Below are 22,903 nucleotides of genomic sequence, written 5' to 3'. Positions count from 1 at the left end.
ATCAGTTACTGGTTTGCCTTGTAAAACTCTTAAAGTTCCCATGAGGTCACTCTTCTTCTTTGCCTTTCAATTTGTGAAGCATAATTTCATAGGATAATGTCTCTACCATAGCTTCCAACCATTCCCTCAGATTAGGGGTGACATTCGTCTTCCACTTTCTCAAGAGCACTCTAGAAGCAGTGGTCAGGCACACCATGATAAAATAAGTTTTTAACTTTTTTGTATTTTGTTTTTTTAACTCTCGTTCTATGCATGCAATCCTTACACCACGCCGACTAACAGAATTTCAATGCTCTGTGTATGTTACATGTACTGTAGAACTGACAATAAAGCTACCTTGAACTTGAACCTTGAAATGTGAAACCACAGCCATTAAAAAATGTTCTAATTTTTAAAGTTAAATGGAAAATTATGTAGTTCCAGGGGTAGGACAAGAACAGTTCGCCATAACTTCTTCCTAAACCCTTTGAATGTGAGGTTTACAAAGTGACTTCAGACATTGTCATTATTTCTTTTCTTTTTGATGATGATGTTATTGTCTTTCTTCTGTCTACTTAATGCACACAGACTACAACCAAAAAGGATGTCCCTTGGCTCTGTGAAAAAACAACAATCTAATTCTCAGTTCACATACAGCGTGACTTTCCCATTTACTTACATCTGCACATAGAAATCTGTCTCTGAATATTAAATGCGTCAAATGATTCATTTTACTCGATTGAATGGTAGTGACATGGCTGGCTCAGAATGCCTTTGTGACGCATGTGTGCTTTGCACTAAAAGTCTGAACTTGAAACGAGAGAATGTAAAGCAGTTCAGAATGTAGCTGTTAAATTAATGTATTGTTACTGAGTACAGTGTCGGGCTCAGCACAAAGACACAATTGATTATATAATATGACTTGTTTATCTGTGGTAATTCATCTCTTGTCATGCATATAATGCAGGTATTACTCTCTTAGTCCTGATGTCACATCTATTTTTCAGGGGTGGGACAACATAAAGGTGTCTGCACAAGACTCCTTGAGCCAGTAGGCTGTGCCAAAAGTCACTGTTCATGAAGCTTTCGAAGCGAAAGCTATATTTTTCTCAAAAATCATTCCGCTCTAACGTCAACCAATGAGGGAGCTCCTTCCAAACTTGATCCCGCGCAACACATATATGCTCGCTGCTGATTGGCCCGGAGCTGCGCCGAGTGAACAAATTGTACAGCGCTCTGACTGCGGCTGCTGTTGTGCTGCTGCCGCTGCTGTTGCTCAAGGATCAGTTCCGACTCCTCGAATCTGCGCCTTCCTACAGGTTAGTGGAAACAAACGCTGCCGTGGCTGAACGTACGATATGATCTGACGCCCTTTCACATGTGTGCCGACGGAAAAAGCGCGACGGATTCAACACCTGTATTGCTGTTGAAAAGCTGCAAGCTTCGCTTATTGTTCCCAAAAATAGCAGTCGGAGGGCCACGCATTCAGTCTCCGCATCATGTTCCATGTATCTCGGCGTCTGCTGTCTTCACCCTGTGTCGTCACCCTTTCCCTTCCCTCGGAATACCTCTTCTCTGTCACACAGAGAGGAGCGCTTTTCTTTATTATTGTGATGCGGATCTTCTGGAACACAATCAAAGAGGGACACGTAACGTCACCAAGTCCTACGTGTACACTGTGAAGCGTACTGGGATTTGTTTGGGAACTTCGCAGTCCAAATCTCGATCTAAACTCTCCGCGTGAGGTTCGTTTAATCAGAACTCGATTAGAGGAGGACAACAAACGGGCGATTGTTCTGTCACTCCCGCCATAGTGTCACCAGAGAGAGGCTGACCTGGTAACCTGGAAAACAACACCCCCTCCTCCCAACTCCAGCCATACCATGAGGAAGTTAGAAGATCCACATTAGAAGATGGAGAACATGAAATGATTCCAACCCTTCAATTTGTAGAATCCTCAGCAAAGTTCCAATTACTGTTGAGATAAATAAATAAAATAAAAAAAACAACTCCTTAGTCTAATATCTGGTGGTTGCATTTTCCCCATATTGCTTCATACTATCTATTGTCCAGTGACGCACAGCCGCTCCTTGCTTAGGCCAGTTCTTGCAGCTTGGAGGCACGTACAACCACGAAACAGCATGTCCATTTCTGCTTTGTAAAACCAAATAGAGACAGGATTAGGAGCCAGTTGACAGTTGGCGTTTACCACTTTGTGCGAGTAGCCAAGTGATGTTCCAGCAAGTTTTGTCTGGGAGTTTTGATGTTGCTCTTTAATGATACATATATGTTCTTTATTTATTTTTTTAAAGGAAACCAAGGCAGGGACTCAAAAAAAAACAACCCTCATTAACCTCCATCCGCCTTTCCCCCACAACAAAATCAAGTTTAAATGCATTTCCAACCAACAAGTGACTTGGAGGAAGCCTGTGAAACTTCCTTATTCATCCTCAGATACTCACACTTTTGTAATTTGACCGGCTTCGAACTGAACTTGTACGTCATAGACAATGAATCGGCCACCCCGCTAAAATAGAAACATAAACCCTGCTTGCTCCGCCGGTTGTGCAGCCAAATACTGGGTGGAATGCTTAATGGTGCCTCTTTGTCTCCCCCCACTAAATGACCAGGTTCACCTGATTATGATTACAGGTTGGGTAAAAAACAGTGGACGCAGAACAAGAGGGTGTGTCCCTGGCAGCCGCGCCGCATATCAGTGTTGCTCAATAAAATTTTTCCCTCTTTTTTTGGAAATGTAAGGTTTATCTGAAGAGGTTGGTTGTAATGTTTTCCCCAGCTTGTCTCAGAGTAATCCGGAATGTTTTTTTTCAATATTTTCTTCCAATAATGTGTCACCTGTTGGTACAGCCGCTTTAAATAAGAGTCATTCTTTTGCATTTTGCTTGTTGCGCTTTTAAAAAAAAAAATGGTAGCAAAAGAAATAGTTCTGTAAATCAGCACTTTGTGATGACACAGAGGCCACTGATGACTGGTTAGTGTTACCCTCAGCTCAATGACTACTTCACTGTCACCTTGTTTAGGCCTCCTGTGGAAGGTCCACTTAGTTCTGCTATGCCATTATAATTAAGATATCTTTTTTGCACTTATTTTGGAATTATACAGTCCAGCCTAATCAAGCAAACCTAAATAGAACCCGCTTTAACACTAAAGATCTAAAACAAATGTGTAATGATGATACTATAAGAATCTTGAAAATGTGATCAGATTTTTTTCTAAATAAACTGGCAAGTTGAAAATAATACAGCAAAAGTATTTAAACTAACCTGGCTGAATTAACCAGTATAACCTGGATTATGTTTTGGTTTTTGCATTCACCTTGTACTGTATGTATCCATACGAATCTTGTGATGCAGCTCTGGTACAGAGTCAGCGTTGTACAAGTCAGTATACAGCGTTGCTATGGTGATACTGCGAGCTATTCTACAAGCATGTTTGCTGTGAAGTAGTGTGTTGATTTGTACCGACTCTGACATTAAAAATGCAGTTTTATTTCCTAAACAGATGGTATAAGTTGGCTTGGTCGACCAAACCACTGCATTCCTCGCACTCTGTCAGTTGATGTTCTTGTCTTGGTGTTGATTATCTCACTGATAATCATCAACACTGCTCAGGAGTAAAGAGAACGCTGGAGAAATTGCAGCCCAGATTTTGGAAGGTTATCCATTTTGATTAATCAACACCTGAGAGTGAGTTCCACTGTTTCCGCATTCAACCAAGCGTAGTCATGCCAAAACTGTGAGTCAAGAAGTCAAGTTCGGTTTGTAGTTGGAAAATATTAATTCAACCAGACATGATGACATAGCTAGTCCCCAGAAATGTGTCAAGCGTTATTGGGCAACTTGTCAGATGCCATCTGTGTTGTGTAAAGCAGAAGTCGACTCCTCCGTCTTCTCAGACGTGTCTGAACTCGCTCCGTACCCTCATAGACTCACAGATTTGTTTCTTCTCTCATGGCAAGTCACTTATACAGTTGATGTACTGTATATGCACCATTTTTAACACTCCAAATTCAAGTTCTTTTGATTATTTCCCAACATCCTCTAAAAGGGCTCTCTTAACCAAGAGTTGGTACAACAGGTGCCTACTTTGGGTTTTTGTCAGGATGAGACAAGCATGACATGGTGTTTTGCTTTGTTTCCGCAGTGAGTCGCTGCAGGAGTGTGTCTTCATGTTGAGTATACAAGTGCGAGAGTCACAAAGTTCCTGTCTACTTCCTTTAAATGTTGACTTATAGGAAATGAACAGATGGAGCAAAGGGAAGTGGATCGTTTGTGGACAACTGCAAAGACAACGGATTGGTCCTTCACGCTTTCATGAACTGACTCACTTCCTCTCAGAGGAGAAACAGCCTGGCTGCATCGGGGACTCATATGACGTTGAGGGGGGTTTTCGATCGGCCTGACCTGCTGTCAGGTGAAGTGATATCACAGCTGGACACCTGATCAGCGAGTCCATCTGGAAGCTCTCCGTAAAACCCTCGGATGGCATAGGTGTGCGTCAGCGCCACGGTACGGTTCGTTAGCGTCGGGGGTGACGTGACTTGAAGAGGTGCGCTTGCCACAGCCGTTGCATGTTGCAGCAGACTTCCTACCAACAGGAATCTGTGGAATTCAACTGCAGCGAGCTCCTTTTTTCCTGCTGGATCACTTCTAAAACACAGGGCGGGCTTGAGGGTAGAGCTGTATGATCATCAAACCAAATATTTTCTTAGACATATTCTTTTCTTTTTTTTCACTCTCTCAGTAATACAACACCAGTTTCACGAGTTCAAAAGCAAACTGTAAAACATATCCTGTTGTCGATCCGTCCCAGTCGCACAATGATACAGAGTGATACCTGCATCGGCCAGGTTGATTTGTTGATTGTTTTGAGGTCGGTGGCTCGTACGCGGCTGAGGTGAACTCCTTATTTACCCAACAAACAAGTAAAGGTTCAGGTCCTGCGGGAGCAGTGAGACTCAGGGCGAGGTTCTGGGTAGTCTCTCCCGAGAGAGCTTCGTCACGTCGCTCGGTGAGCAGCCTAAATCTTTTCGGCAAAGAAGTTCAACATCTGGCTCGACACAAAGGCGGGATTCAAGTTACGCCCGCCGCATGGACGAGGTCAACAGATGACTGTGACGGTCCATAGAAAAATGTTTCCACCGGAACGGCCTCAGCTGTTGAGAACGATTCATTCCACATCCTGCAGAAACAGCCGCTGTCTGGCTGCCTGGGAAGGATCACGGAAAGTCGGCGTTGCTGCTACAACACGGTTATGCAAAAAGGCTTGATGTGCCCCAGTTCCGTGAGCGGCGTGGCGCTGCTGCGGGTTCGTCTGTCCTTTGCATTGCACAACAGTTATTTAGCATCTCTTCGCCAGGGGCCGCAGAGGGCAGGCTTGGATTCCGTTAAGGCATACCTTCCGTTGAAAGGCATTGGGTGAACAAAGCCTCGGGCACTGGGGCAGAGGTTGGCGTCCTCCCCTCGTGTTGTTTTGAAAGTCACCCAGTGCCGACCGTGCGACGCAGGCAAGTGGGCTGTAAAACACGTCTTGCTCAATAGCCATTAACCAGACGGTTAATCAAACGGGTGTTTCGACATTATCTGCACCGGCTGTTGACTGTTATTCAATTATATTGATTGTCTGCAAAATACTTCATATTATTCTTCGAAGTCATTTGAGAATACTTTCAGTTTTTATCTGTTATACACAGAGACGTTATGCGAGGTTACGCAGTTCAAAAGTTATGAGTAACTGATTCATTTCTGCATTGAACTCTATTATAACCAGTTTTGTAAAATAATGATCTTGAATACTCTTTGATCATTATGAGCTCACAAAAAATATTCTGGGTGTGCTTTTAATGAAAAACGCTGTTTCATTAATCATTCTCTAAAAGCACATTCAATTTGACATTCAAGGCAACAACTGTCAACAACTGGGGAGATCACGCTAAAGTCTCGCAGAAGTATTTTTGCGACTCTCCATGCGATCGAGCTAAACTACACTCGCGATCGACCGGTAGATTGCGTAATTTGTGACTGGTCTCACGCGGGCCGGACAGGGACACGCAGCGGGCCGGATGTGGCCCAGGTCTGCTCTAAATACTTGATCAGCCAGTGGATGATGCACATCAGTCAGATACCACTGCTGGCCTGGCTGCTGTTCTAACGAGTGGGTGAAGTGTTGCGTCGTCCTGCTCCATGTTTCTGGCTGATTGGCAGCTGGCGGTTATATAAAAAAAAGAGAGAGTGATCCGAACTGAAGTATGACGACGCAGCTTAAAGTGTTGATGGGGGGAAAATAGGAGGAGATGCATCCATGCACATAATTTGAGCATAGTTCCAATAATCTAATCTGTCATTTGTTGCCAAGGTAACTGGCCCAAGCCGATGCTGGTCGCTGTCGACGGGTATATGACCTTTGTTCCACTTCCCCAATCCCATCCTCCACTCTCTCTCTCTCTCGCTCTCTCTCTCCTCCCGGTGTTTATCGCCTCTGCGCGACCATGTGACTGGTAGCGTGAGATTTCATCAGAGGGGCCTCCGCCCCCCATCCTCACCCCTTCCTCTCCCGTTGTCCCGTTGTCCTCTGCAAGGTCAGACTTTGTGTCTGAAAAAACTTGGGCCGACCGCACTTGACGGAGAGCTGCCACGCGCCCGGCTGTGGGTCAGAGGGGGAATAGAAGTCACACTGAAGTCACATGGCCAGCGCTCGCGCTGCAGGCCAGCTGTGAAATGACACACAGCCGTGACCAGGTCCCCACACAGTGGCACATCTGCAACTTTTCCCATTGACTGTCCCTCATTCCAGCGGCCTGCCAGAACAAATATGACATATCCTGCTGTTTGGATCGCTTCCCTCTTGCTGTGCCGGACTGTTACAACGTAAAACGAAGGTTAGGATTGTAACTACGGTTCTATGAATTGACCGCCAGAGTGGTGAAATAGAACTTGAATTGCCAATGACTTATTGGCTGTCGGAGCGAAGCGGCATCAGATGAATTGATTGATTGACTGATTCAGGTCAGTCGGGTTGAAAGTTCAGAGTGACGGAAGTGTGATGAGCATTTCACTTAAAGGCTCATGGTTTTCCATCGACTACAGAAACAGCCTGCGTGGTGTCACTAGAGTCTCAGCAGTTAAACTGTAACCTCTGCTTGGCGTTCAAGAGTCAGGTTTACTTAAACTGAGAGGAGGGGAAAAGCCGCTTTAGAGATTTTTAAGCTATTATCTTGTCATAATGGGATTAGCGAGTTTTCTGAAGGGATCCGCGTGTTAATCCTCCGGCGACTGGAGGTCAGAATAATGGTTTTAAAACCGTTTAACCAGGTGCTCAACACCGACAGGCCAAGCCGTGTGTCTCCAGGAGAAGCGTCATCCTGGTGGAGATCAGACCAAAGACAGACTGACCACGACAACCACGTCTCTTCTGTTTGCTTCCTGGTGGCGGTCCAGGGGCGGTTCCACTGTGCGCTGGCGTCTGCTTTCAGTCCAGCTGAACTTGAAGTCCATGTGTCAGACGAGCCGGCCGGCCCTCCGTCTCCCTCCCTCCCTCCGTCCCTCCCACTGTCTCTCTCTTTCTCCCCCTCCCTCCACTACAGTTGTCTTGTGCACGCCTGGGTGTGGGGTGACCGTGCACTCGACTCTGCTATTGGCCTGTCGTCCTCCCTGGCCAAGTATGGGAGTTCGATGGGAGTACGTTTACGCCGGAACACCAGTGATATGCTCACTGGTGATATTCTGACGCATTTTTTCTCTTTCACAAATTCGCAAGCAAATGCATTAAATTCTAAGAATGAAATCTCCTGAAAACCTAAAAAAAAAAAAAAAAAGAAAATCATGGATTGGAGTGATCATGATGGAGTTAATTATAATAATTTGTGTTTTGACTCTTTGTAGACATGAGTGCACAATGCTTTCCGGGAAATTGCAGAGGTTTCTCACAGGTTTCTTATTGGAAATAGCAATTGGGCAGTGATTGCTTCAGTAGTTGGCTTGTAAAACATTTTCCACACTTTGCATTCATAAAATAAAATACATGCAAAACTTGTTGTATCTTTTCAATCAATCTCTGAAGGGTTATTCCTATTGGATTGGAAGGAATTCCCTTGCCTCTGTTTGCTAAATTGCTTTTCTGTCTGTGTTTGAAGATCGCCGACTCTGTCAACACGTCTTTTATGTGCTACACAAAGACCTTCCTGTAATTGCAGAGATATTTTTTTTTTTTTTTTTCCCTGCTAGTTTTGCCAGTTCAGGCACTTAGCAACAGAAGAATTGTTTGTATTGTGCACAGATAACGTCTGATAAAATAGTTGACTTTACTTGATCAAATAAGAGAGCTTAAAGGAAGAATTGCGTGGCAGCGAGTGGCCAGCAGAGGCTCACATGTCAGTGTTTCTGTTTTAAAGGGGCGTGTTTCTGCTATTCATAGTTGCGAAAACCTCAGAGGTCTATTAGAGGTCAGTGCGAGTCCCTCTAATAGCAGCGCGGGTAGCAGAGGTTCTTTCACAAAACCCCTCCAACTGTGGACACACTACCGGTCCTGCCCTGTAAATACACAGAAACCGTAAGTACTGTTGCTTTCTATTGTGTGTATCTCCACATTATCAATGCTGAGCGCCTTCAGCTGCGACAGGTTTGTCCAGGCACAGACACACACACACACACACACACACACACGCACGTGTACAAGTGGTTTGAGGATTTTTCTGTCATGACCAGTTGAGAACTTTTGTTTTTGTTGTTGGATTATTTCCATTTTGTTTTGTCCAAGTGGAATTCATGAGGTTCAGTAAGTTGCTTCGTCAGTTGATCTTTGGTCAGATTTGAGGACTTCTTCTCAAACCACTTTGCCCTTTCCAATTTCCATTAGTGTTAATCATCTTAATGGACGGCCTCTGTGACGGCACTTTGCCCCACTTGACTCCGGTCCCGTGTCATGGATTTTGTGTTATTAATATAACTGGGTGAGGAGTCAGTGGTTATCTCAGTTCGTTGTGGCTTTTTTTGTGTCACCTTGACGCTTCAGATGCTGTGGTAGGAGTCCAGGACAGACTTGATATTTATACTGAAAACCTGCATATTTGCCCGTGCTGGTATGCTGCCACTTGTCTGTGCATCTGTGGGCGTATCAACAGTCTTTGTTTGGGCTAAACCTGCTTTTTTCCCCCTGAACTGTTTTCATTTGCTCTGGGCATTTATCACAATTGTTTCATTTGTCTGCAGTATTTTAGTTGAAAGCTTATTTTGATGACAGAGTTACATACATTATTATACTATACATAGTATTCTGATGTTTTCTTCATGCACTTTATACACATTTATGTTAACTTATACTCATTTTACACTTTCACCTCATACATACCTGTCAATACTCTATATAATATAGAGGGACACACGTACACACACACACACACACACACACACACACACACACACACACACACACACACATATGTTGTACACACACACTATTTATTGTTGTTTTTTTTCCTTTTTTTCTACTTGATATTCGATTACTCTTATTGCTCTTATTTCTTATTACCTTATTTCCTACTTATGCTTTTTTATTTTTTACTTTGGGTTGGAGATATAACAAAAAGTAAGTTCCCCTTGGGGATGAATAAAGGATTCTGATGTGTAAAACCAATCTTGTTTTCTGTTCATTTCTCAACACCATGTGATTTGTTAAGTTAATATTCTAACTGGAGAGCCTGTTCCCAAGTCAGGCCCATCTGTTCATTCAGAACAAAAGTCATCCAGCGTTCAGTGCGCTCTCTGCTCTCAGCCGTGCCAGTGTTCTCGAGGGAGATGTGAAAATACGTGTTGTCATATTTCCTTCCTGTGTCTTTGTCTTCAAGCGCACAGCCGTTGGGGAGGGTGAAACGTCTTGACTTTTTTTGTGTGAGAGACACTTGAGAAGGGCCGCCAAACAAAAATGACATAAAACTTGCAGGAACTTTCCACACTGCGGCAGCAGTGCATTTGCCCTCACTGTGTTTTGACAAGGATATTAGAAGAGATGGGGCTTCAAACTTGAAATTTCCACAAATAGAGGGGGAAGGTGTATGATCCAAATCGGGTTAACATTAAATTTTCTAATTTTCATGACGTCAACTGTAATGTTAAGGTATAGCACAGTATGTGGCAATGATAAGCCTTCGTTTTGGCTACCGGGTATTTAAGGGAGAAGCCTTTTTGTAAAGTGATGTCAGAGAAAGCTAAACAAGAGAATTAGATTTAGCTGTTATCAAAATAGCTGCAGATGGCAGTCCACAGATACAAAAATTATTTTGTTCCTCCCGCCCTTGTCCTTAATTAAAAGTCTCCACACTGCTCACTGTAAGTTTTCATCAGCTGAGTTGGACTGCGTGTGCATCTGAAAAGGCAGACAACTCTTGTTTTTCTGCCTTTCGCTCTGCTGCCACAGCCCTCAACAAGAGATCCATTGATATAAAAATGTCCTACACAACATCCGTCTGTCTCTCCACGCCAGTGCTGCGCTGGCAATTTCCTCTGAAAAGACGCTCTGTAATGATGCCTCTCATTTCCTCCGCAGGGTCACTAGAGAACAACAGTCATGCAGGCTCAGGAAGTCCTGAGACAGCTGCGGATTCCCGAGCTGGACGAGCTGCGGGAGTACGTCCGCGGGCTGCCCACTAACGCCCTCATGGGGATGGGTGCCGTCGCTGCCCTCACAACCTACTGGTTCGCCTTCCGGCCAAAGGCCATTGGGCCGAGATGTGACATCAACCGGCAGTCAGAGGAGTTACCGGTGCGTCATCGCTTTCTTTAGAGTACAATTATTTAAAAAAATGAATTAAACATAAATCTCTCTAATTTAAAATTCTGCCACTTATGAGAATGGGAATCCAGCCCAGTCCGGAACTCACTGTTACTGAAACTGGAATACTGCAGAGCGCTGGTTAACGTTGCTCACTCTGCTGGAATGTTCCATGAATCCTCTCCACAGACCATCGTAGTTGAGGCTGCTGATGGCTCATAGAGACTCTTTATCTTTCACATTCCCACACATGATTCACAAATGATGATCCTTCCCTGATCTACACAAAGAGTTCAGCTTTCTCTGTAGAAATCTTGGAACTCCTTGTACACGCTACGTCATGCTTTGCTGGCAGACCGCCTGAGAGGGAAGAATTATGTAATCCATTAGATAGTAAACTGAAGATGACGATTGGCCAATAGCAGGGATCGGACCCACACAGCCCGGTGAGTGAGAGGCACAGCTGGCGCACTCGGAGATTCAGAAAAGTGTACTTTCACATGATGTGTGTTCTAAACAGAGAGAGCAGACATGGTTTACAGTAGGCAGCTGACGCATAGCCTCAGTTTACGTCTAAAGAAGGCGCGGGAGGACCGGTGGAGGATGCCGAGAAATAACAAGGCTGTAAGGCAAAAACAGCACATTCAAGCCACTTCAGGAGACAGTCTTTGTTTAAAATGGCATGCACTCTAAGTGTCTCCATCTGCAAGGACACCACGTGGAAATGATCAGACGCTTGAAAGCTCCTGATGCCAACAACAGTCAAACTGAGTGGCACTTCAGCACAAATACCATTTGAATGTGGTTTTTAGAGGCCAAATGTATTAAAAATGTTTTTCTATTGACTGAGGAAAGTGGCTCCTCTAAACTGGTAAATGGCCCAGTGAATAAGTCACTGTCCTGCCAGTAACAATGCCCATAGATAGCACCTGTGAAGGGGGAGCCAAAGCTTTGACAATGATTGGCGAACACTGTGTTTTTCAAAAGGACCATTTTGTGTTTTTAACTGAAGCTTTAGCCAGTTCAAGTCTTCTCATTAAAGTGAGGAATGTCATTAACTGCGTGTTTCTGCCCTGGGGGTGAACAGCTATGTTTAACCAGACTCGTGCCAAAGCCAGACAGGATCGCCGGAGATGAGTTCACAAAAACAAGCTTCAGTCTCTCGAAAACCTTCCGTTTGCAGCAATCGTTTACACCTCGCGCTTGCTTACAGTATTTCCCAGGTTCCCCTGTCCTGAAGAGCAGCTCGGGGGCTTGGATCACTCCTGCCTTCCACCTGTTAAACCAATCACAAACTGTTTCACAGCAGCAGCGTTCACCAAAGAACGTGACAAGGAAATTAAAGTATCCATGTTCATTCATACACCTTTCACACTTTCACTTCATATACATTCCTCTAGATTCTTACATACATGTATAGATATAGATATACAGCTACTACCCTAAAGATTAGAATATCAAGTAAAAGTTTTTTTTATTTTGGCAATTTAACATAAAAGATGAAACCAACTAATTTTATTGAGCCATTACACGCAAATTGACATCTCAAGCAGTTCCTTGTTGTAACTTTGCTGATTAAGATTTTCATAAAGATTTGACTTTATGTAATATTCTAATTTTCTGAGTTTTTGAATTTGTTTTTTTTTCAAGGTGCAAGACCTGATCAGTAAAATCCAAAAAAATAAAATCTTGAAATACATTGATTTGCATATTATTTCTTTATATAATATGTTAAATTCACCTTTTAAGTTGGATTGGAGAAATACTACAACCTTTTCAGGATATTCTAATTTTCTGGGTAGTACTGTAGCTAAGATAGATAGATATACACATTATGAAATACTCCAACATTTTCCTTTCTGGTGACATTTCTGGAGAAACAGCAGCGGTACTGAGTCTGAATTAAGACTTGACTTTGGCGTCATCTGACAGAGTTGTTGTCCCTCGAGATGTTGTGACAACAGCATCTCTTTGTTTATGGTAAAATTGGGAACAACACTTATTACAATACGTGAAAACCCTGCAAGCCTTTAAAAGTTTGGTGCTTCCACATCACATGGCGCAAACTGTGATTGTTCTTGTGCTGCAGGGTGAAGAGCGGGCGCGGAGGTCAGTGCTGACAGAAGACGGAAAGCTGCTCACACATTACTACAGCGATGCGCTGACCTTGTACGAGGTTTTCCTCAGAGGCATCAGAGAATCAAGTCAGTTCTGCTCTCTTGTTGTTTATGTGTATCAATAAATTAAACGTGTTCCTGTCCTTTCTGTCACTGGAAGTTTCCACATCCTGTGTTTGCTTTATTGACTATCTAATTGAATAAGGTTGAAAAAAAAAAAAAAATATAGAATTTTACATGAAACAATGTACTTGTAACGGCTGGCCGTTATGTGTGGCCGCTGTTAAAGCTAACTGCTAAAGCTATGTGCATCATCAGATCTTTTTGTAGTTAACTTGTTGTTTTCACTATTGCAACCTCCCCCACTCCCGCACGTTGCTCCAGCCACGTTTTGTACCTTGTTTCCATCAAGCGGGTCGTTCATCCTCGCCACCCGCTTGGTGGAAACAAACCCAATTTGCATTTTTCTCCCCTTCTTTTCCTGTCACTCTCAAACTTTCCAAAGAGTCACTTCACTAGAACATAAACACCACAGCGGGCTATTGTGGATACGTTTAAGTAGTAGTTAGTAGTTTGGCCTATTACTGATTTGTTTTATTTTCTTTAATTTGTGTTTATTTGGGTGGGAGTGATAACCTGTATATGTTTGAGAGGAGGGGGTGACTTTTATTTGACTGCAGCACTTCAGTTAAATGTTTTTAATCTTTATTTGTATTTTACTTTTAATTTTGGTCAAGCATCTTGGGTAGTATTTTATCTATGAAAGGTGCCATACAAATAAACTTTGATTTGATGAACGAGAATGTCGTGTTTCCTGCAGATGACGGTCCTTGTCTGGGATCGAGGAAACCCAACCAGCCTTATGAGTGGCTGTCTTACAGAGAGGTGAGAGGTCACTATTAACGCACAATCTTCAGGGGCGCAACATGCAAAAAAACCCCATCTTGATGAATTGTGTTGTTGTGCGCAGGTGGCCGACAGAGCCGAGTGCATCGGCTCTGCTCTCCTCCACAGAGGACACTCTCACACAGCAAACAAGTTCATCGGCATTTTCTCCCAGAACAGACCAGAGGTACATGAAGCATCTCGTTATTGCTGCTGTTCCAGCTTTGTTGACCAAACATGGACCGTCTTGCTTTCTTGTTAACCTGATGGTCCAGCCTTACAGTGTGCCTGATGTATTGTTGATCTTTGATCGTTGGTCTGGACAAAGACAGATGGTGATCAGGGCAGATGCTGTAATGAAACTCTGGCTAATCGACAGGGTTCACAGTGCAGTCGAATGCATCATGTTTTTTCAAACGCAGCCTTTCCCTGGTCTGATCCAAACATGGAATATTACTTTACAAGGACGGATCAGCTGCTGATCTAAAGCGATTGATTCGGCACAGTAAATGCAGACAGCGTTAGCAGTTCATCACTTTCTGAAAGCGTATGAAGTAATAAAGCCAGCGTCAAGTCCTCAACATTTTAAAGGTCCAGTTTGTAAAATTTGGCTTAATTTATGATTTCTATACTGCATTTCTATAGCAGCTTAAAATATTGCCCAGAAATAGATTCATAAAAGTGTATACTTGCAGTACAATAAAAGTCATTTGTTTTTCCTACCCATTGAACATTTCTTATATTATGAGAACATACATAGAGCAATAAGGGCCTTGCTTCTAGTTAACTGCTATCTTGCGCTGCCATTCTTTAAGGAAGCCTGTCTGACAGTGGCCTGAATACTGAACGCCTGTCAGGCGGCCGTCCTTAAAGATTTTACCCTCTGACCCTTTAAAGAAGGTCTGTATTAAAAAAGGAGTTTACTGTGTTACTGTGTTGATTGACCTGGACTTTATCTTTCACATTGATTGACGCCTCCACTGCCAGTGGACCATCTCCGAGGTGGCCTGTTACACGTACTCCCTGGTGGTGGTTCCGCTGTATGACACCCTCGGCACAGAGTCCATCGGCTACATCATCGAGAAAGGTAGAGAGAAGAGGCACCTTGACATGAACCGTGCCACCCGCACTCATCATTGAGGACACCCGACAGTCCTACCAACCGGTTCCATTCAATTATTTTTTATCTTAATCATTGTTGCCCCTTTTCCCCCAGGCTCCATCTCGACGATAATCTGCGATGTGGCGCAAAAGGCCCAAATCATCCTGGAGTGTGCGAGTGGGAAAGGGAAAACCGTCAAGACCATCGTGCTGATGGAAGCGTTTGACGCCGAGCTGGTGAGCCGCGGGCAGGAGTGCGGCGTGGAGATCATCAGTCTGGCCGACTTTGAGGTGAGAAAACGACCCCTGTGGGCGTGTTTCAAATATATTCAGAAATAAACAGGCCTGTTTGAAAACCTCACCTGCTTCTCCCTCCTGTCTGTTGCCTAGAACAACACAAACAGACCCAATTACTTCTCCTGAAGTGCTGTTTGTTTAGAACAGGATCATTATCACCCCTGCATCTCACTCTCCTCGTCATGTTATTACAGGCCTCGGGGAAAGCCAACCACAAGGAACCAGTGGTGAGTCATCTCCGGCTTGACAATAACATCTTTATACTGAATGAATGAGGACTTTTCAGCATTAAAGGTCCCATATTTTGGAAGAATCACAAAAAACAATGTATGTAGCCTATCAAGAAATGAACAAAAAAACAAAAAGGTCCATTTCCTTTTTTTTTGCTTGTTGAGACGGTGTTTGTTAAAACAGTTCCGAAACCAGGCCTTTGTGATGTCACAAAGGGTGTTGATATCACATTAATGACAACACTTAACGTCTGTTTTTTCATTCTTACAATGGAAGGTCCAATAAATGTGAAAAAGGATTAGGACCAGAAGAAGAAAAAAACTATTACAGGAAGGAATTTATTTTTTATTTTTTTTAAGTTTCCATTTCAAGTTTTAAGTTGAAAGTTTGTGAACAAAGCCAAAGTAAACAGGAAACTGGTACTCCACTAATTTTGTGCGCAGAGCCTTTTGACTTTATTCTCGACAGTTCGACTGTAATGTTGGAATTTGATTTAATCTCGACTTTATTCTCGGGATTTTTTTATCTTCTTGAGGCCCTAATTGTCTTCCGCTCATAAAGCATGAGTGTTAGCAGGAAGCTACAACCAAGCGTTTCTCCTGGGGAGCCTCAGCAGAGGGCTAAAACACTGTTCCAGAGATGTCGAGGGTTTTGTTATTATTACTAATCAAGTGCACACCAGTGGGTTCCATTGTGGTCCCGAAGGAAAAATAAAAAAAAGATGTGAAAATGATCAGCATATGGAACCGTTGATAATTCACTCGGGGTGAGAGCAGGCCCGGCTTCTCGTGCACGGCTGTAGATGTGTGCTTCTGATTACAGGCCCCGAAACCCGAGGACCTTGCTATTATCTGCTTTACATCTGGAACCACAGGTAGTCACATGACTTGCTTCTACATTTTACTGACAGTCATGTTAACCGCACGCGTTATCTTGACCGGTGACTTTTCTGCTCATCAGGAAACCCTAAAGGTGCAATGCTGACGCACGGAAATGTCATCTCCAACACTGCAGCTTTCTTAAAAATGACTGAGGTACAAAACAAACAAAACTGTACTAAATACATTTTAATGCAACTTTTGTCTTTACCTTGATTGTTACAATTTGTTGGACTTTTTTCTGCTTCCTTTTCAAGTTCAGTCTTCATTATATCTGACCATTATCCTCAACCCTTAAAAGCCATGAAAGATGACAAAAACCTGATCAAATCATTCATTAACACGCCCTCGAAGTATTGAGCAAAAAGGATCATGTCCAAAATGATCAGAGCAATGTTACACAGAATATTTAGGTTTTTCTTAGCTTCGTGTGTTTTAGTAGTCACGGTGGCCGAGAGGTTAAGGCGTTGGACTCGAAATCCAATGGGGTTTCCCCGCACAGGTTCGAATCCTGTTCGTGACGACATTTTGTCTCGGTACGTGAAAAATGTCTTTGCCAATTTCCCACTGTGGGATCAATAAAGGTCTTAATGTCAGGAAGCAAATGGGTCCCAATCTGGCAAATTTCTCTGGCAAAGTTAAAGTTCTCGCATGTGCTTTGTGGCACCTTGTTGTGTCCTGAGTTCCGAATCTTCAACGTTGTGTTTGTGACACGAGGATGAAACCAAAACCAAATTGCTCCACTGATCTTCCTGAAGTCACCGTACCTCCTGGGTTGATCCACTCTGTATTTTCCTGTACGTCCTCCCACCTTCCTTCCTTCCCTCCCTCCCTCCCACCATCCATCCATCCTTCCTTCCTTCTCTCTCTCTTTCTCTCCTCTGTGGTCCAGGGCTCTCTTAAGCCCTCCAATACTGACGTTCTCATCTCCTTCCTCCCTTTGGCCCACATGTTTGAGAGGGTGGTGGAGGTACAGTACGCGGCGCTTGACCTGCATACGTGCATGTGTTTTTTTCGTTTTGTGTGTCCCCTGCAGGTGCACTGCATGCTGAACGTCCATGATATTCACATATCGTATCTCCCCCTAGCTCACATGTTTGAGAGGGTTATACAGGTATGTGTCGGACAAACTCACAAGTCAATTTAAAAAAAACAAAAAACCATCAACATTGAAGATGTTCAAACTGTCTTATGTTGTGTGTTCAAGATTGTTTTTGTACAAATGCCTTGATTTTTAGTAGTACAGGTGTTTTTGTTGTGTGTTGAAAAAGGTTTGATTAACAGCATTTTCTTTGCCCTGCTAACATCGATATCACTATATTTTAATCTTGTGATCTGGTATGGATAGCACGCCGGAAATGCTAAAAAAGAACGTGTAACGTCATAATCAGCAACTTACATTGTAATCAATGTCAAATGACATTTTCTCAGCTTTTGTTGGCGCTGTTTTTGTCACTGTTATTTGATGGCGATTAATGAGAGACGTTTAAAGCAGGGGTGGGAAAACTGTTTGACTGGTGGCCCACGGTGGGTTCTAAAACGTGACAGAGGGGGGCGGAGCAGCAGCAGGTGGATGCAGTGTTTTGGTGAGCCATCTCATAGGAGGAAAAAATACATCATGGGATGTGTAGAAAACATGTTGCTTCAATGTTTATTGAAAATGAACCAAAGAAAAGTTGCAACAAAATCAGTGTCTTTGAAGCCCCGCGGTAATTCGCTCTTTATTGAAATGACTCTGATAATGTAATGTATAAAATACAGCTATTTTATGACTTACTGATTAATAATATAATTTCTTCAAAAAGCTTAGCAGGCCCCTGGGCCGTAGTTTGCTCACCCCTGGTTTCAAGAGATCTTATTGTGTTTACCACGTTTCAAGAGACGTTTCAACAAAACATTTATTTTCCCAGGGGACGGGCTTCAAAACCTGAGTGACATTGGCTCAGGGATATTTAGAAGCATCAAATAAAATTTCACAGTGTGGCTTTAAAGGAAACATGAAAGCAGGCAGGAGGCGTTAACGTGAATCCAAAAAATAACTTTTTTTTCAACTTTAAAAAAAAAAAAAATTTGCGATACGTAATTGTCCATGAAACCATTAACTTTTCAGCTTAGAAGGATTACTGGCATCACCACAAGTGCTCGGGCAAAGGGATTACTAACAAATCCTGTGTGTATAAGCAACTTTATGCTCTCGTCAGGGCGTCATCCTCATCCATGGAGGCCGAATCGGCTTTTTCCAGGGAGACATCAAACTTTTGATGGATGACTTGAAAACTCTGCAGCCCACAGTCTTCCCGGTGGTTCCTCGTCTGCTCAACCGCATGTTTGACAAGGTTGGTTCACTTGTGAAAAATATACATATATATATATATATACACATATATATATATATATGTAAAATATAACTCAATAGTCAGTCAAATTTTTTGACTGAATGTAATGTTTGCTTGTTTTTATCACCCCCAACACCCCAACCCCCTTGATCCACCTGGACTCTCACCAGGTCTTCAGTCAAGCCAACACTCCTCTGAAAAAATGGCTCCTGGATTTTGCCTTCAGTCGGAAGGAGGCGGAGCTTAAGACTGGACTGGTCCGACAAGACAGCATATGGGACAAACTCATCTTCAAAAAAGTGCAGGTTAGCAAAGCACGCTGCAGACACACAACATCATCAGCAACACTGCAGCATGCAAGTCACTGTGAATGAATGCATGCTGATGCTACTGAAAAAATAACGCATACTTTTTTGGTGGCCAAGAGAAAAAAAATATCCCAGAAATTCTCGACAATGTGTGTTGTGCAGAGTTGGCAAAAGTGTTCACATTTTGTACTTGAGTAAATGTTTGGATACTTTGGTAAAAGTACTGATTCAAACCCTTAACTTTACTAAAAGTAACTTGTGTGTAATAAGACAAAGCAAAAAAAAAGTTACAAAAATAAGTTTTTTGACAATTAAGCAATATGTTCATTGCTAATTTTGCAAAAAAGAAAAAGTTGTGACAGAATAATCTGGAGTGAACTGAGCAGAGGTGTTGCATGAGCATCTGGATCGTTTTTAATTGCTTTGCTGTTCTCATAATATAACGTATATGGTAATACATTAAATATTTTTTTCTTTTTCAACTGCAGCACAACCAAATTGTAATTAGTAATGATTCTGGCCAGTGAGTCATTATTGGATGTCGACACCATTGTTATTTGCTACCTTTTCTTGGTGTCTGCATTGAAAACATACTGAACAGTGACCCCAAACCTGAGGTGCTCTAAAATAATCTCCCTCTTAAATATCCTTTTAAATATACTTTTAATTGAACTACGCAACAGTACTCTTCAAATATCTACACTTCAAGCAACAACATCTTTAACAGAATTTGTATCTTTGAAACACGAGTGGGAAGTTCAGATATTGTGAACAAATCTAGGAAGTAAAGGGAAACAGTTGTCAGAAAAAGAAATACTCAAGTGACGTGGAAACACCTGAAAATTCTACATAAGTGCAGTAACCAAGTCTTTGCATCACCTCAGTTTTCAGAGTCTGGTTTACAAGCCTCAGTTGTTTGGTTGCAGGAGAGCCTGGGCGGTCGCGTCAGGATGATGATCACAGGAGCAGCTCCGGTGTCTCCCACCATCCTGACGTTCCTCCGAGCAGCGCTGGGCTGTCAGGTGGGCCGCGCTCAAACTTTCCGCCGCTTCCTGCTTCTGTTTTCATGGCCAAGTTTTGTGACTGAAACGCGCTGTGTCCGCTCCGCAGTTTTATGAAGGCTACGGTCAGACGGAATGCACCGCCGGCTGCTCCATGTCGCTGCCTGGGGACTGGAGCGCAGGTACGACCTCAGAGCCTCACCAAAATGATTTACTCTGTGTGTGTCAAATAAACCTCAGTGTCTGTGACTCATTGGAGTCTGACGGGCTGTTTGTGGACGCAGGTCATGTTGGGGCTCCGCTGCCCTGCAACTACATTAAGATGGTGGATGTTCCAGAAATGAACTACCTGGCTGCGAATGGAGAAGGAGAGGTGAGTCGCTGGTTCAAACACAGCACCGAGTTTTCACCACAGAACCCTGGGAAAGTTCTCTTTTAGTCAACTTGATTCAGGAATTGTAATATTTTCACTCAGGTTGCCATATACGTATAACACCGCTAGTGCTTTAGCACCATCTTGTGGACTGAAAAGCCAATTCATTTTTTTCTCCTAATGTACAAAAAGATATTTAATTTCCATCATTTCTACATTTCCTGTAGCAAATGAACTATACCCATTGTCTGTAAATTAATAAAATATAACTCAAGTTACTGATTACCATCCACTGTCTCTCAAGGTCAACTTGTACATAGTTGAGAGTGAATGAAAAGAATAGCGAAGGCTAAATGAATGTAGCAGGATTCATATTTTTACGTTTAAATTGGCACTTAGTAATAGCAATGCTGGAACGAATTTAGAAGTAAAGCAGCTATAATGTAGAACATGATTCTTTTTTAAAGGGTTTTAGAAAACAAAATGTTTTTGATGAAATTGTGACAAAGCCACATTAAAACTGATTTGATCATGGATTTACTAAAAATTTCCAGGACGGTGCTGCGTAATTTTACTGTTTGGCTTTCAGTGATGGTGACGTCTCCTCTGCTTGCTCCAGGTGTGCGTCAAAGGACCAAACGTGTTCCAGGGGTACCTGAAGGACCCGGAGAAAACGGCCGAGGCCCTGGACGAGGATGGCTGGCTGCACACTGGGGACATTGGGAAATGGCTCCCAGTAAGCAGAGCTCTACCGCCTGACCGTTGACTGTACAACATGCGGAAAGGGGGAGTTTAGTTCAGTGAAGTTGCTGACTGGGTCGTCTGGTTTCAGAACGGCACTCTGAAGATCACAGACAGGAAGAAGCACATTTTCAAGCTGGCGCAGGGGGAATACATCGCGCCGGAGAAGATCGAGACCGTGTACACTCTGAGCGACCCCGTGGCCCAGATATTCGTCCACGGCGACAGCTTGCAGGTATGAATCCACGGAGGAACTTGAACTCTTAATTCATCGGCCAATTTGCGCTCGGCCCCAGCGTGTGCGAGCTTCCCTTTCACTCTGCGGCGTTTCAGGCGTGCCTGGTGGCTATCGTGGTGCCCGACCCGGACTTCCTCCCCATGTGGCTCAAGAAGAAAGGCATCGAGGGGTCCTACTCTGAATTGTGTAAAAACAAGGTGAGATTTGTAAACTAGCGTCAGGCTGCGTGCGTCCACTTCTGTGAGCGATATATACGCTGACCACCTTCTGACTGTCTGCAGGAGGTGAAGAAAGCCATCCTGGAGGACCTCATCAGGCTGGGCAAAGAAGCAGGACTCAAATCTTTTGAACAGGTGAGTGACTATGTTCCCAATGTTCTTACAAAGTTGTATTTTTGCTGTCTATCACGCCTGAGATTCTTAATTCCCTGAGTTATTGACGACAGAATAGTAGACAATAACTCCTTAGCAGTCTCTAACCTCTAACCTCTGGGTCTTCAGGTTCGGGACATTGCGTTGCAGCCCGAGTTGTTTTCCGTCCAGAACGGTCTGCTGACGCCGACGCTAAAGGCCAAGAGGACGGAACTGCACAATCGATTCAGGGAACAAATTGCCGAACTGTACGCCAAAATCAAGACATGAAGTGGACTGTACCGTACTGTAGGGAAGGAAAACCACGTAGTGCACACAGACAGAACCAAATACCATATGGGTGGATTTAGACGCCATCAAAACCGGCTGAACAAACATCTCGGTTCAAAATACACTGTTGCTGCTCTGCCCGAGAAACACGCCACCACATGCTTACACTGCCTGAGCGGCTCCGAATATATTTAAGAAAATAGCTTGGTATAATTCATCTAAGATAAGAAGGGTCAAGAACAAAGTGTTGTTTGCTTCTGCCGTCACATCCAATTCAGCAACATTTGATCATTTTGTTTTTTATTTATGAGAGCTAAAGCAGAAATACATAAATAAATATGCTTTTAAAACGATAAAATACACAGAAAATATTTTATTATTATTACAATATTTTATTATTATTATTATTATTATTATTATAAGATATTTGATGTACTCTAAAGCTGTAAATACTGTATTGCTCAGAAAGTCTATTTGTATGCAGAGTCTGGTTCCTGTATACTTGGAGGTGTAAATCCCGGCATTCCCAACATTCTGTCAACTGTAAATGAAAAGAACCTGTTTTTGTGCACACTGTGGTTGGTGGCCTGTTTTGTAGGCTTGTTACTTGACAAACTTGTTGTGCCTTGCTAGCTGTATTTGTTTTCTTTTGGACTAAATGGGGGAAAAAATTAAATCTGTAAAACAGTAAACTGTTGTTCTCTGTGTTTTCAAAATGTTTTAAGCACTTGTCCATCAAAACCATCAGAGGTTATTCTGTGGAATCTGTGTTATTCAATACTTGTTGATTGGTGACTGGTTTGTATGTGTAAACCTGTCTGACCTATAGAAGAAGTTCAGGAATTACTGTACTTGTTTTGATGGACTATGATGTAAAAAGGAGGGCTTTGCTTCCATCTTTTTGTCAACTGTGATGAATAAATATTTTCCTTCACAACCTGTGAGCTATATTTGCCTGAAAGGACACTCATTCTTGATATTGTTATGAGGAA

At 43.0% G+C, this 22,903-nt stretch overlaps 1 protein-coding gene and 1 non-coding gene across 4 annotated transcripts; both read left to right on the top strand.

Moving 5' to 3' along the window:
* Positions 1 to 997: 997 nt before the first annotated feature.
* acsl1a (acyl-CoA synthetase long chain family member 1a) lies at positions 998 to 22,859 on the top strand. Of its 3 annotated transcripts, none has more exons than XM_076044473.1 (23): positions 998 to 1,298; positions 8,390 to 8,547; positions 10,540 to 10,755; positions 12,854 to 12,968; positions 13,702 to 13,766; positions 13,852 to 13,953; positions 14,754 to 14,853; positions 14,983 to 15,158; positions 15,359 to 15,391; positions 16,218 to 16,269; positions 16,356 to 16,429; positions 17,166 to 17,243; positions 18,475 to 18,609; positions 18,780 to 18,914; positions 19,844 to 19,939; positions 20,028 to 20,100; positions 20,203 to 20,291; positions 20,911 to 21,027; positions 21,124 to 21,267; positions 21,366 to 21,467; positions 21,552 to 21,623; positions 21,771 to 21,917; positions 21,957 to 22,859. In XM_076044473.1, exons 3-22 carry the CDS (start codon positions 10,561 to 10,563, stop codon positions 21,909 to 21,911), a joined length of 2,094 nt encoding a protein of 697 aa, XP_075900588.1. In that variant the 5' UTR covers positions 998 to 1,298; positions 8,390 to 8,547; positions 10,540 to 10,560; the 3' UTR covers positions 21,912 to 21,917; positions 21,957 to 22,859. The 3 variants fall into 3 exon arrangements, with proteins under 3 accessions (XP_075900588.1, XP_075900570.1, XP_075900578.1); XM_076044455.1 differs by lacking the exon at positions 17,166 to 17,243 and adding an exon at positions 17,310 to 17,387 and having other exon boundaries at positions 1,027 to 1,298; XM_076044463.1 differs by lacking the exons at positions 8,390 to 8,547; positions 17,166 to 17,243 and adding an exon at positions 17,310 to 17,387 and having other exon boundaries at positions 1,027 to 1,298.
* Positions 16,715 to 16,796, top strand: trnas-cga (transfer RNA serine (anticodon CGA)). The gene has a single exon. It is a non-coding gene; the product is annotated as a tRNA-Ser (tRNA).
* Positions 22,860 to 22,903: the final 44 nt, after the last annotated feature.

The sequence above is a fragment of the Nelusetta ayraudi genome, unplaced genomic scaffold (assembly GCF_046127955.1).
Source record: "Nelusetta ayraudi isolate G7.1 ecotype Tasmania unplaced genomic scaffold, CSIRO-AGI_Nayr_v1 ptg000004l, whole genome shotgun sequence".
NCBI classification, from domain to species: Eukaryota; Metazoa; Chordata; class Actinopteri; order Tetraodontiformes; family Monacanthidae; genus Nelusetta; species Nelusetta ayraudi.
This window is presented reverse-complemented; position numbering and strand designations above follow the sequence as displayed.